Below are 16,897 nucleotides of genomic sequence, written 5' to 3'. Positions count from 1 at the left end.
CCAAAACAAAACAAAAAATAAACAAAAAATAGATCCAGGTTTTTCAGAAAAAGTGTGGCTCTTTCGTTCAAATACATTACAAATTTATCTTCTGCACTGTTTTTGTTTAATTTTTGGAGCTTGAATCAAATATACTAAGATCAACTGTCTAATTCTAACACAAATAAACAGTGTACATTATTTTTAACAGACAGCAGTCAGCTGAAGATCTTGCAAGGGTGCCTGCAAATTCTACAAGCAACATCTTGAATAGACTTCTGGTTACTTACGATCCCAGGATAAGACCAAATTTCAAAGGTTGGTTAATGTACAATAACCTCAGTTTAGCTGTTGAAGCTACTTAAAAATTGTGTGTGTGTGTGTGTGTGTGTGTGTGTACCAACAACCAATTACATTTTATTCCCTTAATCCTATGGAATGGACTGATGAGATTCCAGTCCACAGTAAACAGAGAGGTAACTGAGCCCTTTAATCTTAGCCTGGCTTGTGAAGTTAAAAGAGAAAATCAATTAATCACTTAGGCTACAATCCTGTGCATGCTTACTGAGAATACTTCTGAGTAGAACTCGGGGCAATGGCTAGGAAGTATCAGGTAAAGTGATGGGCAAAATGGAATCAGAATAGAAACTCAAAACCAAATTAATTCCATTATTAAAAACTCCTGTGGGGGGTTGTGCCTTATTCATCTCACCTGCCTCCGAAGGCTGCCTTTGTGTCCTTGGTTTGGAAGGAGGCCAGGCCCAGATGCGTGACTCAGGCAGAGAGGCAACAGGCAACCTTCTCCTTGGAAGGTGGTTCATTTCAGCCCATCTGCATCAGGGGGATTGTAGAGCAGAGGTGGTTAAGTAGATGCAGTGAACCAGATCCTTATTTCTCCTCTTACCGAGCCAGATTGTGACATGGGGGTGGTGATACCCACCTGTCAATCACATGATGTCACAGTGACATCAGGTGACCCTTTTTTTTTGGCTTCACTATTTGAAAAATGTTTTTTTATTTCCCTAATGCTGTTGTGAAATTTGAAATGTGCTACTTTACCAGGGATTATTGCCTTGCTGTTACATGTACATCTGGGGTTGTATCCAACTAAGTTATATTTCAAGTTGGCCAATTCAAATTTATAGGCCTAAGTTAGTGATGTCCATTAATTTCAGTGGGTCTGTTCTGAGTAGCACTACATTGCTCAACAACTTTGGCAGCCCTATTAATATATCTCTATCTTCTTTTTTCTCTCCCAGTTCCTCAGCCTCCCTACCCACTGCATGAGTCTTGAAACAGAACTATCCCAATTCTTTTTGTTATAAAGGTTTTTTAAATGTGGGGAAGAGAGTGTTTATTTTTATTTTTATTTTTGAAAACTATGAGACTTATTCTCTCTCTCTCTCTCTCTCTTTTAGGAATTCCAGTTGATGTAGCAGTCAACATTTTCATTAACAGTTTTGGATCAATACAAGAGACAACTATGGTAAGGCTGCTGTTTCTTGGATATCTGCTTGTGGGTTTATTAACATAATTTATAGTCTACTTTCCATGAAACCAAAATAGAGTGTGTAGACGTGATTCTAGATTTAGGCTTCGTATGTTGCCATTTTCTTGCCTGTCTGATGCATTCTATAATACGTTTCCAATAGGACTACAGAGTGAATATCTTCCTAAGACAAAAATGGAATGACCCTCGACTTAAACTACCCACTGACTGGAAGGGGTCTGACTCTTTAACTGTAGATCCCACCATGTTTAAATGTCTGTGGAAGCCAGATCTGTTCTTTGCAAATGAAAAAAATGCCAACTTCCATGACGTCACACAAGAAAACATTCTTCTCTTTATATTCCGTAATGGAGACGTACTGGTCAGCATGAGGTACTTTTTCTTTTCAACTGCAAAGTTTTATTATAGACTTTGAGCAAATGAAAGTCACTGCTTGATTAACTGAGGCACAGATTTGGGATTTAAAAAAATAAATAAATAAAATTAAGACGTACACGATACTTTTGAGAAATAAAGTGGAGCTACTATATGGTCAGTGAGCCTGAATGCTTGCTTGAAAATTGTGAGTTAGAATGGCTGTTGATCTGAAATGGTATGGCTATCTGCAATCTTTCTGAGGACATAAACCACTGGATTTGGGAAGTTAGAAGGGTGTTCACATGTTACATTCAACAAGTGTACAATGAGTACCTGTGTGTGCAAATAATTGAGCTATGCATTCATGCAGTTTTATAACGTTGAACGAGTGTAGTCTGTATACTTGCATACACAATAGCTGAACTGTAGAAAACATCAAATCCTTCATACAATGTAGAGACAGCTTATACCTGTATTCAGTGTAACATAAGATTAAGACAAGCACAGGGATCATTCTCTTCCACTGACAATTTCTCACATTCACAACTCCACATGGACACTATACAGATAAATCCACGAGAGCCTGATCATGTCTCTGTGCTGTATGCTGTAATGAAGCTGAAAATGTGCTGAAAATGTTACAATGAAACTCCCCTAGAGTAGAAAAATAAGTGCATCGTTATATGAATACATTGCATACTGATCTGCTACATTTGCTAACATGAAAGCAAACAACAGCCACCACCTCCCCTTTTAACTTGAAGGTTGCTTTGAATTGCTCACAAGCTTTCGGTTTATATTTCCAGATTATCCGTTACGCTTTCCTGCCCGTTGGACTTGGCCTTGTTTCCTATGGATACACAGCGTTGCAAGATGCAGTTGGAGAGCTGTATGTAAATCAGATTGTGCATAAAAATAGCTACCGCTTCCTGTTGTGCCTATATAAACTGAAGAAAGGATACACAGTGCACAATGCTGTTTGAATGTGGACTTGTACAATGGTTTCAAAAAATCATGTTCATTGGTCTCTGTCTTTTATAATTCAACCCATAGCTGTGGTACTTTGATCCTATGCATCAAAGTACCTGGGAGTAAGTCCCACTGAACTCAGTAGGAGTTATGTCTGAGTTAAAGTACATATAATTGTGCTCCATAGGCCTGATCTTAAAATAATTTGCTTGGAAGCCCAACTGGTTTTCACTGAAATTTATATCTGTCAAATGCTGTTAGGATCATGGCGTAGTTTTAGCAGGGATGCTTATCAACTTCAGGGATTCTGTATCACAAGAAGGGTGATGTGGGTGGGTGGAACCATGCCAAAGTAATGTATGTGATAGGGAGGAAAGACCTGTGGACCTTCCTCCCTGCTCCTTGCCTGGATTGGGGTGGGGTGGGGTAGCAATGGGGTTGCATGGGGAAAAGATTCACAGGCTGGATATCAAAAGGGAGAAAGCCCAATCCTCAGTAGAGACATAACTCAACTTTGAAGGAGGCACCTGCAGCATAGTTTCAGAGGACAGTCTTAACCAAATGAAAGGTTCTTCAAAGAAAAGGTGGTCCTTCAGATAGCCTGAAACCAGACCCATATAGGGCTTCTCGAGTCAAATAATGGCATGCTGAATTGTGTCTGAAAACAAACCGGAAATCAGGGAAGATGTTTCAGCAGCAGTGAAATAAGACCAGCATAAAGAATACCCATGAAGTAATGAGGCTGCCAAATAATCTAGGGGACAGTATGATTGAGAATTGTAGAGGTGGAAGGGACAACAAGGGACATCTAGCCCAACCCCCTGCTATGAAGGAATATAATTTGGCTATTGCATTTGTTATTTTTGTCTCTTAATCCTTTTTTCCCAAACACCTAGTTGGTTACACTACCGATGATTTACGATTTATCTGGCAATCTGGTGATCCTGTTCAACTGGAGAAAATTGCTTTGCCACAATTTGACATTAGGAAAGAAGATATTGAATATGGCAACTGCACCAAATACTACAAAGGAACTGGTATGTACTATTGAACATTGATGCATTTCATGGCATGGTCAGACTCTGATCACCTATAGCAGTGGTGTCCAAACTTTTCAAAGAGGGCCAGATTTGATGAAGTGAAGGGCCAACCAAAGACCAAAGTTGTTGAGTTTTTTTAGGATTGCACCCCAGGAAATAAACTGCCACAGGGACCAGCGGGCTGGATTAGGCCCCTGAAATGGACTTTGGACATTGGTTGGCGATAATCCGTCAAATTCTGACTTTCAAAATAAAATAAAATTGTTTGGATTAATGTTTAGAAGATCATTGACATATTAACCACAAAGTGATTGGGGGAAATGCTCTCGCTAAAATAAGATATCAGAATGGAGGGGAAGTCATGTTTTGTTTTGCAGCAGTTTATGCAGTCCCAATATCTGTCTTATCATTCAAAATATCTTGATATTTCTAATGGGCTATCCAGGGAGAACAGCAGCAGCCAATATCGTACCCTTTAGATGTTGCTGGTCTACAGTTCCTATCACCCTTGACTATTTGCTGTGTTGGCTGGGGCAGATGGAAGTTGGAATCCAACAACATCTTGAGAGCACCACATTGTCTACCCTCATGAAGGATATAGATAGCACTCAACCCTATGAATGGTATGCTTATTTGTGAGATAGAACATGTATGAGAAAATGCACCTATATTTCTGAATGGTGCCAGAAACTGTAAACAGAAATATAATATGTCAATTACTCTGGATGTGAGTGAAGCAGTTGATGATTCACCACTTCCAGAGCCCAACCAGAGTGAAAAGTGGAGCATTTTCAATTTTATCCCCCAGCATTCTTCCTCCCCCTTCTCATTGAAACCAAAGGTGGGCAAATTACTCAGGCGATCTTCAGGCTGGTACAAGTAAGGGGCCCAGTCATGGGGAAACAGAGGGGCTTTGGCTGTAGCAGATCCAAGACTGCTTCCACCACACATATGAAACCTGACACCACCAACAACTGGTGGAATCAGCTCTATGCCAGTGGAACTTTTTGCAGGTTTGAGGTTGGAGAACCTCCCCAGAAGACATGACCCTTCCTGCCAGCACCAGTGGAGAGGCACCTCTGCTCAGTCCTAGCCTCCTCCAGTCAGCAGATCTGGGGTTGGGATTGCTCCGTTCCTTGTTACACTGAAGAAAATTAACCATATAGGCAAGAACTCCAAGGAGAGGGGGACTGAGCTACTTAATTCACTGGGTCTGTCAGAAAAATAGGTTTTTCACTGACTGTCCTAAAACATGGAGCTAGAGCCTAAGCAGCAACAGACCTGTAACATTTGCTTGAGGGGGTCGCCTGATCTGAAATTCAGCAAGTGCACTAAAATAGGGTTTGTTCAAGCGATGCATTCCAAGTAGAGCTCTTGGTGATGTAGCCAGATAATTTTAGACCTTGATCTTAATGGCCTGGACTATATTAAATGGTCTGATTTGGGATTGGCCCCATATAGAAAGAAGAGTCAGAATGGATATTTTATGATGCAAAAAATAATAATTTCTACCCTGGTGGTGCCATATACCTTGTGATGGAATTAATGGTCTCCATTATCCTATTTTGGAGAGGTCAGAAAGGGAGTAAATTCCAACAAAGTCAGTCAGGTTAGATGTCTGAAATTACATGCACGATGTACCAACAGTTACAACTTGTTTCATCCATGTACCTTATGATGTAATTGTTGGTTCCTGGAAGCAATTTTGGCAGGGCTTCCATCTGTCAAGTGACCCAGCAGTTGCTCATGAGATGGGTAGTGTTGGAAATGCCATGACTTTTGTAAGCTGTCTAGGTATCCTTTGTACTTAATGACATGTATTTTCGGATACTGGCTCTTCTGCTCTAATACTTCTGATGGCTTGATGTTCAACCAAATACTAGGTCTGTTAAGTGGTTAACAAGCCAAGCTTATTACATGAACAGGTGAACAGATTAGTACTCATTATGAAGTTGTGCCACACTTTTTGACAACAACAAAGAGAGGTGCTGATATTGCGTACCATAGAGTACCCCCTGAAAAAAAGGACTGGTTTCACCACTGAAGCTACTGCATTAAACCTTAGTTCCTGAAACCTGATCTGTGATACCTGGTTTATGCAGATTGCCACTAGGTAGCTGCAGATATTTCTTGCTAACTATGATTGTACTAACTGGCCTTGGTAATTACTAGATGATTAGCCTAGTGAGTCATACTAGTTGACACTATAATCAGCATGGGAGCATTATGATGATGTATGTAAGAGGGGGAAATAATCAGACCCTCATCAAAGTGATCAGTGGAGGGGGTGGATTGCTGACTCATTTGCATTAGAGCTTTATTTTTGCCTGACATCAGTCCATTAATTAATTAATTTCATAGATCCAAAATCAGTTAATGGCTTCAGTACAAATGCTAGATTTTTGTGTGTGGGTCTAACTGTAGTAGCAAGAAGAAGAAATTCATAGTCTGCCGCCATTTTATGGGGCAGTATCTCATCATATCCTGAAGATTGTAGGAGAACATAATACAATTACAAGGTAATTGCATTCAGAAACAAATGGCATCATATATTTTATTCAGTTATATCACTGTTTCTTCCCTATTTCATTTCATTTCTCTATTAAGCAGTGATTGCCAAAGTCCAGCTACCAAACTAACTCTCGTTGTTGCCCCAGGCTGGTTTGTACAGCTGCATATTCTTTGACTGGATTTTGAATCAGATTGTAATTCTGCAAAACTGAGATGCAATGTGTGTATTGGCAGCTACAGCATGGGGATTAATTGTTCTCCCAGTTATGTGCTTACTTTTAGAGGAATTGGAATCCTGATAGCACTTAACACTACTAAACGTATGCTAAAGAGCAATCCAGCAAGTTTCTATGCCAGGCAGAGAGGAGAGTTGGATTGAGTTGTTGCAGTCACTTTGCTTGGCTCTGCTGTTACAAGGGCAGGGCTGAGACAAAGGGATACTGAGCCAGTCTTGTAGCCATCACCTGCTGTGGCCTCATCCAAACCCAGTTGTTGCACCAGCCTAGACTTGGTGCTGGGATTGGCCCTGATTGCCCTGGCCCTCCTCCACCTTCTGTGACCACTGTGGTGTCACTGCTTCATAAACGCCACCCTCAACAGGGGATAGGAGTTAGGATTGCACTCTTAGTGTGTGGGAGCAAACATGGATAGAAACAGCACAATGAGGAAGTTTCAAGATATCTCTTGTGTTCAGTTTTGACTATTGAATTATTATTATAATGAAACTGCCAGCTGGCCTCCCTTAATGTGAAATTTACATTGTTCATCTCGGTGACTAGGAATGTTATGCTTTCTATTGAAATATAATATAAGGGCTTTTAGTCAGAGCAGGAGTGAATTTCTGACCTAACACAAACAGCTGAACACATAAAAGTCATATATAGTATGGAAAATGAAATAAGAATTTGACAATCTGTGGAATCCGTTTATAAATGGCATAGAAAGCATTCCACTAGCTGAAGATCATAAAAGAGGAGAGGATCAAATAACCAGTACATGTTCAATACATTAATTAGACAATTTTGCTCTTCATGTTTTATTTAGTTGTATTTTGTCCTGGACTTTTTAAATGATTAGCAGTGAACTTTATGTTTTATTATGAATGTTTGTACTTAGATTTGTTGTGTAAAGAGGTTGGCTAGAGAGTGGTCAGTCCTGTGTCTGAAGCTCTGCACTCATGTGTCACTCAAAATCATTGAGAAAATTCATCCAAACATTATTTTTGTATTTTACAAGAGGTGATTTGCACTGTCACACAATGAAATTTCATTACATAGGTTTCATTTCCCACAAAAAATAGGAAGTGGAATACTGCCATATTGGCTATGGCATAATATCTGCTTATATTTTATATACAAGAAGATGTAATCCTCTTATGGAAACAGACCTGCCCTTTTTGTCACTATAGGCAGAGGAGGATACTGTATGTATATGTGCACATATGTGAGTGTGAGAAACCTCTTACATTCACCAAGCCTTCTTCTTGCTTTTATTTTTCTCCAGTCAACTGACACAGTGCTGCTGAAAGCAGATATTCTCTTTGTTCAATCTCCCCCCACCCACAAAGTATTTAAACCTGAATTAGGGCAAGCTCAAAGTTCAGGACAGCTTCCTTTGAAATCATATGAAGAACCCACAAAATGTGGAGCAGGGGGCTGGGTGATTTTAAAGCATCCGTATCTGAGACCAGGGGCTTCTAGAAACATGAATACCTAAACGTGTCTATTCTTTCTCCAAAGGTTACTACACCTGTGTAGAAGTGATCTTCACTTTAAGAAGACAAGTTGGCTTTTACATGATGGGCGTTTATGCTCCCACACTGCTCATTGTCGTCCTGTCGTGGCTCTCGTTTTGGATCAATCCTGATGCAAGTGCTGCAAGAGTGCCTCTGGGTAACCTGAGTTTCATCTGCTGTCAGAACCACCCAGTGTCACCCAATGTCTCTTCTGTGGTTGCTTCAGTAGCAGATTTCATTGGATTACTGAAGGCAACTCAACTCTCATGGCATGCTCTTCACTCTCATCCCAATCTTCTCTTTTTCAGTCCCATACATGTCTCCACTTTTTAAAAGACAAGATCTGTAGCCTATAAACAGGTTGCTCCTGTGTCTGCTCACTAAATCACCACTGTGGCGTGTATGAGTGCAACTGTGAGTAGAACTTCAGAAGCATTATCAGCTTTGGGGTGCAGGGGTAGAATAACAGATCCTGGATCTTTAAACCTTAGCCAGGGGGAGTATATGGGGCTTCACCAACATTTGTTGAACATATGGAGGGTGGGATGATGAAATGCTATGATACCTAATTTCATCTGTGGATTTCAGCTGAGAGTGAGTCTCACTCTCAAGTGAGCATTTCAGCAACAGCCCAGAGAACTTGGATTCCTATTTTTGTTTCATCACCAATAGGTTTGAGGGCACCCCCCAGCAAACCAACTTAGGACCCATCCAAGCACTAGCCTGGCTTTAGTGTAAGCTGGTTTCTCAGTGGGCCCTAGTGAATTCTAGTATGCACCCGCAGTGCCCCTAAAGCTTACCTAATGGTGGAAAGTGAGTAATGGTGGCTCTAAGCAGCTGTCAGATGTTGTACCACAAGTGCCAAGTACCAAAATAGCCATGAGGTAGACAGCAACAGTGGCTCTTTAAGCATCCTAGCGGCTGCCATGTTCATTTCCTAAAATGACCTTGATGTTCAATTGTTTCAAGAGTGATGCTACATCCAGGGCACTGGAGGAGTTGGAAATAGTCTGCACCCAGCCGTCCTTTGAACACCAGTTCCCAGATTACCCTTTCCCCCCAAAAGTAAGCTTAAGCTGCCCTGAGCAGGCATCTGTGTTGGTGGGCCCTGAGGCCCTAGCAGTTTTCCAAAGATACCACATGATGCTGTTGCCCCCTTCAAGGAAACTTGAAGATGGTAGTGCTGATGGTATCGCACAAATAAGTTTCAGACTTAACTATGAACCTTGCAAATAGAAAGGTGAGACAAGACAAGCTGTCACCAGCCAAAGGGAAAAGGCTGCACAGGTACAGTCCTCACTGAAAGGGGCCCCCACATTTATTCAGTTTGTGGGGTGGTCCTAAGTCACTTTAGCAGGAGGGAAGATGGCGTGTCACTGTCTTTAGTTCTCTCTGCATAAGAACGAGGACAGGACAGGCTCCTTTAAATCAAAAGTTGTTGTTGTTTAGTCGTTTAGTTGTGTCCAACTCTTCATGACCCCATGGACCAGAGCACGTCGGGCACTCCTGTCTTCCACTGCCTCCCGCAGTAGGGAATCCTTTTTAGACCACATGCCAGAGGCAAAAGAGGGTGAAGCATTCCAAGCAAGCAAAAACTCCGAATTGTGGCATGAAGGAGGGCTGGCAAGGGGTGTGGCAGGGGGGGGGAGAGTTGCAAGCGCTAGATAGAGAGGTCTGGTGGGGCGTATTTTCCCACCTGGTCTGTGGTCTCTCACCCAGCCTATGGTCTACACAACCTGTTGTCCTCCTGTTGGCTAGGTCCCAGGGCCTTCAAATTCCAGCATGTTCAGAAGCCCTTCTCTGACATTTTCTGAAGCCATAATACTGTTGGTTTCAGAGCAAAGTGGCTACTTGATAAAAATCTTTCTTCCACCCCCTTCAGCCAGATTACACATTTCCTTTGAAATAGAGTAAGATCTTATTCTTTTCCATCTCTCTGAGGCTGAACTTTTCACCCTCAGATTCAAGGCAAATGGAAAGTAGCAGCAGGCCACAGTGACCTCCGCTGCCCTGTTGAACAATGCAATGAAAGGACAAGCTGAACTCTTTTTCTAAAATCTGAAATCCATTGACTGAGGTTAGTTTTCAAACTTTAAATGGCTGTGAAGTACAAGGTATTTGAAGGACTATAGAATGTAGCTCTGCAAAGATGAATATCCTTGGCTCTTTGCTGTCAAAGGTAGAGAGTTGTTAAATTCAACACACATTTTTCAAAGTAGCAACAATACAACAGGATGGACGCTTCAGACTGTTTTGAGATGTATAAAATTAGTACCCATATAGACAACCACTTTGATTGCTACATTCCCTGCAGGGAAATTCAGGAGCAGAGACAGCCACCAGTCAAGGCACTCGGTTTCAATATTACTCCATCATTTTGTGACATCTAAAACACCATTTGATTGGTGGTAGGAACTAGCACTGATAAGGGGGAAAGACATAGTTGTGCCAAGATAAATAGAGCAGTTAGCAACAATAAAAACCGTTTGTAGCCATCATTGCTTATATATGTGTTCAGAATTATTATGTGATCAGTGCATGCACCGGAATCCATAATTCACCTTGTACATTCATTTTCATCTCCTGCAAAGCATATGTGGTGCATCAGCAAGTCCTGTTCCTTTTTAGGAAATGTCATCCTTTAGGAACCGGCAGCATAAACATGGGAAGAGGCAGCAAAGAGGGGAAAGGGCTAGCAGCCCAGGGAAGCTTCTATTAAATTCTTGGATCTTTCCCACTCCACTTTAGGTATCTTTTCAGTGCTCAGCTTGGCCTCAGAATGTACCACGCTTGCTGCCGAACTCCCCAAAGTGTCTTATGTGAAGGCCTTAGACGTGTGGCTGATTGCCTGCCTTCTCTTTGGGTTTGCTTCGCTGGTTGAGTATGCCGTGGTTCAGGTTATGCTGAACAACCCAAAGCGAATCGAAGTTGAAAAAGCCAAAATGGCCAAAGCAGAGCAAGCAGAAGGGAAAGGCGGAAATGCCACTAAGAAGAATACTGTGAATGGCACAGGCACCCCTGTGCACATCAGCACTTTACAGGTAAGTGCCCTTATTGTGTCTTTACTTTTGCTAGCTTGCTCAATTTTTGGTTGTTTGTTTTTTTAAGCATAGGGGGCAATGCTGTGTAGATGCTCGATTGGAGGGTTTTTGCCTAAGCAGTTCATTGTATTTGATTGTGATGCTGCGGGGAAGCATTTTTGAAAGATGCTTGCTGAAAGAGCTTCTGAAGTAGGCACACAAAGAAGGGTAAAAAAAATCCAGACTTGTCCCTGCCTTTAGCCAGAGGGAGTTACCTGCCTCAGGGAGCTGATTTGGGGTGTCATGGCAGCAAATGGTTAGATTTCCGATTTATTGTTTTATTTTTACTGCAAGGGAGGGGGAAAGGCACTTGTGGGATTTTCTTGACTAGCCTTAGGGTAATATGTGCCATGACTTGTGGGGAGAGGCATCATTGGCTGTTCCAAAATGTCATGGGAGGGCCCTGAGAACAAGAGATGTGCAACCGTGGTCCTTTGCATCAAATCCTAAGGGGTGCCATTCAGAACAGCCCTGTTTTCTTAGAGGCTGCACAACATTGCCGTGGCAGTATAATGTAGTATTAGGTATCCTTGTACTATGAAGATGCTTTAGCCATAAGTTGGAATAGTCTTTTAGCTCTTTAAATGAATCAAGTCTTTGACCTCAGGAAATTTTCTATTCCTGTCCATCATAAGACAAAATGTCATGCCTTGTGTTAAATGCTGTGAACCTGTTCCATGGACATAATTGATTAACCCTTTTAAAAAAGGAAAGAAATTGCAATTCCTTGGGAATGGGGAGGGTAATTACAGCTGCACTTGCCTTTCTCACCAAGAAGCACTAATAATAATAATAACAATAATAATAATAATAATAATAATAATAATAATAATAATAATAATAATAATAATAATAATAATAATAATAATACATTTTTTATTTATACCCCGCCCTTCCCAGTTAAAAAAACCGGACTCAAGGCTGCTAACAACAAATTTAAAACACTTTAAAACACTTAATTATAAAAGCAGCATAAAATACAGTATAAAAACCATGAATAAAAATCAAAAATCAATTAGATAATCCCCAGGGCTAGCTGGTCCTACTTGGCTAGCAAGGAGGCCAGGGGAGAATTAGCTGTGGGGTCTCAGAGCATGTGATCTTCATAAAAGGGGAGGGGGAGGGAAGAGAAGGGAAATAAAAGATCAGGCTGAATTGCTGCAGTCTCATAACAGAGGAAGCAAAGGAGAGCATCCTTTCTCACCATGGAGCACAGAAATGCTCTCTCTCACACCGTCCAGCTTTACTCTTTCCCCATCCTAACCCTTACCTTTGGTGTGTGAGACACACACGCAGGGTGCGCCAGGTTAGAGAGAGCAAAAAATGTGTGACAGTGTCAGGACAGTGTGTGAGAGGTCTGTGTGCCTATATTAAGTAAGGCTAGTTGTGTGTGTGTGTGTGTGTGTGTGAGAGAGAGAGAGAGAGAGAGAGAGAGAGAGAGAGAGAGAGAGAGAGAGATTGTGTGTGTGTGCTCCTGCCTTCATCCCTCCAGATTAAATGGACCTCCAGGGCCAGTGATGGAGCTGCATAACAGAATGCATTTATTGTCTCATCAATTAACTCAGACGGTATTTTCGTGGCTACAGTTGAGCATCAGAATGATTGCGCAAAACTAGATCAATTATGCAGAAGATGCATAGATGCATTGCTATTGCTTAATTCCAGCTGACAGTCATGGGGAAATGTGCAGCTTAGCTTCCCCTCTGAACAGTAGGAAAACACAGCAGAGTTTGTTCCCTGGTGCCAGAACCTGCCTACCAAGAAACAAATTACCATCTTGCACCCTCTAGTGACTCTTTGCGGCATCATCATCATTTGTAACAAATTCTTTTTGCACATATGTAGTAGGCTATGTTTCTTAGTGAAGCAGTGGGGGTGGGCGCTTAATAGTTCAGTTCAATTTGAGAATTCACACATACCATGCTCCTGTGCCAATCAGTGAAAGGAGTCCCTTAGTTAAAATTGTATGAAATTATTGTGGTCTCTTCCAGTGTTTGTTTCTTTAAAAAAAAAATTATCAATAATGTTTCATTTATAAGAAGATAGAATGAGAAAAAAGAAAGCAAGAAAAAGTGGATGAGATTGAAAAAAGAAACAATACTTGCCATTCATTAATATACAGAAATGCATATTCTCATTATCCTAATATACATATACTTTTCAATAACCTAATATATTCTGTGTAAACCCATTCAAAATATCACTGTACTTATCCAAAGAAAGTCTGTGTCTATAAGCTGTCCATTCATATGTTGCCACTGTGGTCTCTTCCAGTTGATCCCACAGCTCTATCCGTTTTCAGTTTGTGCTTTTGAACATACGTATGACAGTGCTAGCTCTGTCAGTAGAGCATAAGACTCAGAGTTGTGGGTTCAAGCCCCATGTTGGGTGAAAGATTCCTGCAGTGCAGGGACTTGGACTAGATGATCCTCATGGTCCCTTCCAGTTCTATGAATTACCTGATTCTATGGTTGTTTCAAAGAAGGTCCCTTTTTACACTTCCTTTAAAGGCATACATTCATTTTTCTCACACTATTTCTGAAGATAACGTGAAAAATTAATGTGAGAGGGTGTGCTTTTTTAAGGCCCAAATATTCCAGTCTTTCCTTGTAGGGAAGTTGATTCTTGCTTTGGGTTCCCCAGTCCCTCAAGTTTTGAAATATCACATTTTCCTCCTGCCCGTTTAAAGATACTGCGCCCCCATCTAATAAATATGCATTGGCTTAAAATAATGACTTTGGCATCATGCATGTGATGAATATATTTCTGAAGGTGATGAAAATGTAGGCAATCACTCCTAAAAGAGAAATATGTATATTGCTTGTGTATCTTTTAAAACCTCTAACGAGAAATCTCCTGTCCCTTGCTTCTGATACAAATCAGCACAGAGTCACAATTTTGGCTAGCATTGTCCATTCATATGTCCCTTCATAGTATTATCCAATCACAAAAAAATTCCCCATGTTTTCTTTCTTTCTTCATTTGTGCAGTTTGTCATCATGAATATTTTCTGAAATTCCTCACAATGCATTTATTTTTTAAAAAGGACACCCCCACCCAACTTCTGTTCAGATGGATAAACATAATTTGCTTTTGAGCAGATTGTTTAGGACTTTATTAGCATAGATTTTAAATAAATTACCATTATGGTTCCAGAACTCTGACTCTTTGATAATGACAAAATGTGTTCAGCATGAAAACTTTGATGGATGGAATCTGAATTGAGCCAGGCAGATGTTTATTTGCGTTTTTAAGGCATATAGATATATATTCCAGCTGTCTTCATATTTATGCCAGAGTGGTTTAAAAATCCAATTGCAGATCAAGCAAGATATACAGTAAAACAATTAAAATCAATACACAAATAACACAATTGGAACAGCAGCATGAAAACCTGGCAGTTTGGTATATCTTACTTGCATGTAATTAACAGAGCAAAGGAACAACTGGAATAGCTGCAGAGTCCAGTCGATTTAGGGGCCCATCTAAAATTACAGTGCAGTCCTAACCACATCTACTCAGAAGAATTCAGTGGGGTTTACTCCCAGGTAAGTGGGGTTAGCACTGCAGCCTTAGTCATGAGTCTCAAGTTGCAGCTCAACCCATATAGAATAGGTTAGCTAATGTGGTTGTGTGCTTGCTATTGAAACACTAGAGTAATTCATGGCTTCCGACATGCTGTTTGTTTGTTTCCCTAGGTTGGGGAGACCCGATGCAAAAAAGTTTGTACTTCGAAATCTGACCTGAGATCCAATGATTTCAGTATTGTTGGAAGCTTGCCAAGGGATTTTGAACTGTCAAACTATGACTGTTACGGGAAGCCCATCGAAGTGAACAGTGGGCTTGGGAAGTCTCAGGCAAAGAACAACAAGAAGCCCCCTCCCCCCAAGCCTGTCATCCCATCAGCCGCCAAGCGGATCGATCTGTATGCAAGGGCGCTGTTTCCATTTTGCTTCCTTTTCTTCAACGTCATATATTGGTCCGTATATTTATGATAGACCTTTTTATTTTTGGAGGAATAAAGAAGTGTGTGCAATATATGCCATTCCATTCCATCATGAAGGCCGGTCTGCAACAATTATTTTGCATTTGCAAAGCAATATATTGCATATTAGATGCCCTATGTGACTGTAATTGGGGGGGTGGGGAGAGAAAGGGGCATCCTGGTTTTGAATGAAAGCATGACACCGCAATGTCCGTGCTTGAACCAACTGTTGTATATAAATGTACAGCGTACATCCTGCTTTAGGAATATACGAAGGACAACGCATACTACATTATTGAAGCTGGACAACACTCCCTATGAACATAACCAAGAGTCAAAGTGTTTCTGATAATGAAACCGATGTGCACGCTGATTACCAGTAAGATCAATATTCTAGTATATGTAGTATTTAAAAGTTCTCCTTATGACTCTCAAAGCCAAGACCCATCTTGTTCTTGTATAAAGTTAAATGGCACTGTGGAAGAACAAGCTGATGTTGTAATTCAAATCATGTAGACTTTGTAAGTGGGCCAAGTATATCTTAAGCTGATCTTGTCTATGTGGAAAAATAAAGATCAGAGAATTACTAGTTTTGCAAAATCAGATCATTTATTTAAAATTGTACCGTGTGTTTCAGCATGAGCCAAGCGTGCTGCCAAACATAGTGGATGGAGACTGGCTCAGTGCAACGGACTTTGAAGAAGCCCAGCGCTAAAGAGTTCTGTCCTATCTATAAGTTCATTTACAGTGCAGTCCTACATACTCATTACACCGGGGATGGAGACTTGCAGCTACTACACTAGTAGAATGCTGCTGTTTCTATTAGATGCTCAGCCTGGGAAGGGAAGGATCAAGTATGGAACCAGAACGTACAAAAATAGTATAAAAAATTCAGATACAGCATCTGTGGAAATGCTGCCAGCACCCACCAATCACATACTGTGTCAGAGATGACACCTACAGGTTATTTACACCCAGAGGTAGCCAGGGAACTCACAGTGATAGAGATACGCCCCCCCCCCCAGCACAAAACCCTCTGTCACCATACACACAATAAGGAAGATGGAAACATGCTGCTCTGCAGCTGACAGGCATCTTTCAGGTAAGGGCTTGAATCCCCTTAGGCTCCTTGCAGCCTAAGCACAACACTTGCAAGTAGAAGATGCACAACACAGCAGCCACACCTGAGAAGGATACCTGCAGATAGCACTTGCAGTCTTCCTGGGACAAAGGCTTGAGACCCATAGGAGGGTTATATGGGCCACATCCAGTGTTCTGTTGTGGTGATGTGGGTGGGTGGGCATTTTCTAATTTGCTCCCCTTCCTTGAAGTTGATCACAGGACAAACCCTGTGTCCCTGGTCTGCAACGGGTTGGACTTTCTTCCTTTGCTTTCCACTGATAGTCCTGGGTCGATTGGGACACCCAGCGCAACCTAGAGCAATCCAGGGCTGTCCACGACTCAGGAAAAGGCCAGAACCCTTCTCATCACCCAGTTCAGTTTAGGCTTTGGGGTTCAGCCAAATCCAGTGCTCGGCCCTAGCCATCTGTCATGGATTACAACCTATAATCTCAAAGTTTAGCATACAGTTTTAATGTCCCTATTTAGTGTTGCTTCCAACCATATAATCTGGAATGCAAGAGCCCTATCTTTCCCCCAAATCCACAAAAATATATTTCTGCGGTAAGATCCTAGCAATTAAAATCGCCATAAAGCAAACAGCCCACATTG

The 16,897-nt window shown here is 41.3% G+C and overlaps 1 protein-coding gene across 5 annotated transcripts in view; it reads left to right on the top strand.

The window, feature by feature from the left end:
* GLRB (glycine receptor beta) overlaps positions 1 to 15,752 on the top strand; it is a 28,357-nt gene extending 12,605 nt beyond the window's left edge. Inside the window, exons 3-12 of one of the 5 annotated variants that reach the window (XR_014012011.1) lie at positions 191 to 297; positions 1,398 to 1,465; positions 1,632 to 1,861; positions 2,653 to 2,735; positions 3,712 to 3,852; positions 8,106 to 8,258; positions 8,410 to 8,515; positions 9,071 to 9,166; positions 10,063 to 10,178; positions 10,850 to 10,982. Coding sequence is in view for 1 of the 5 variants with exons in the window: in XM_081209405.1 (XP_081065531.1) it covers positions 191 to 297; positions 1,398 to 1,465; positions 1,632 to 1,861; positions 2,653 to 2,735; positions 3,712 to 3,852; positions 8,106 to 8,258; positions 10,850 to 11,142; positions 14,880 to 15,176 (1,372 nt within the window). In the remaining 4 variants the exon portion in view is untranslated. The other 4 variants (XR_014012010.1, XR_014012009.1, XR_014012012.1 and 1 more) reach the window with 4 other exon arrangements.
* Positions 15,753 to 16,897: the final 1,145 nt, after the last annotated feature.

This window comes from Podarcis bocagei (genome assembly GCF_964188305.1).
Source record: "Podarcis bocagei genome assembly, chromosome: 9".
NCBI classification, from domain to species: Eukaryota; Metazoa; Chordata; class Lepidosauria; order Squamata; family Lacertidae; genus Podarcis; species Podarcis bocagei.
The sequence above is the reverse complement of the archived record's forward strand: the minus strand, read 5'-3'. Positions and strand labels throughout refer to the sequence as shown.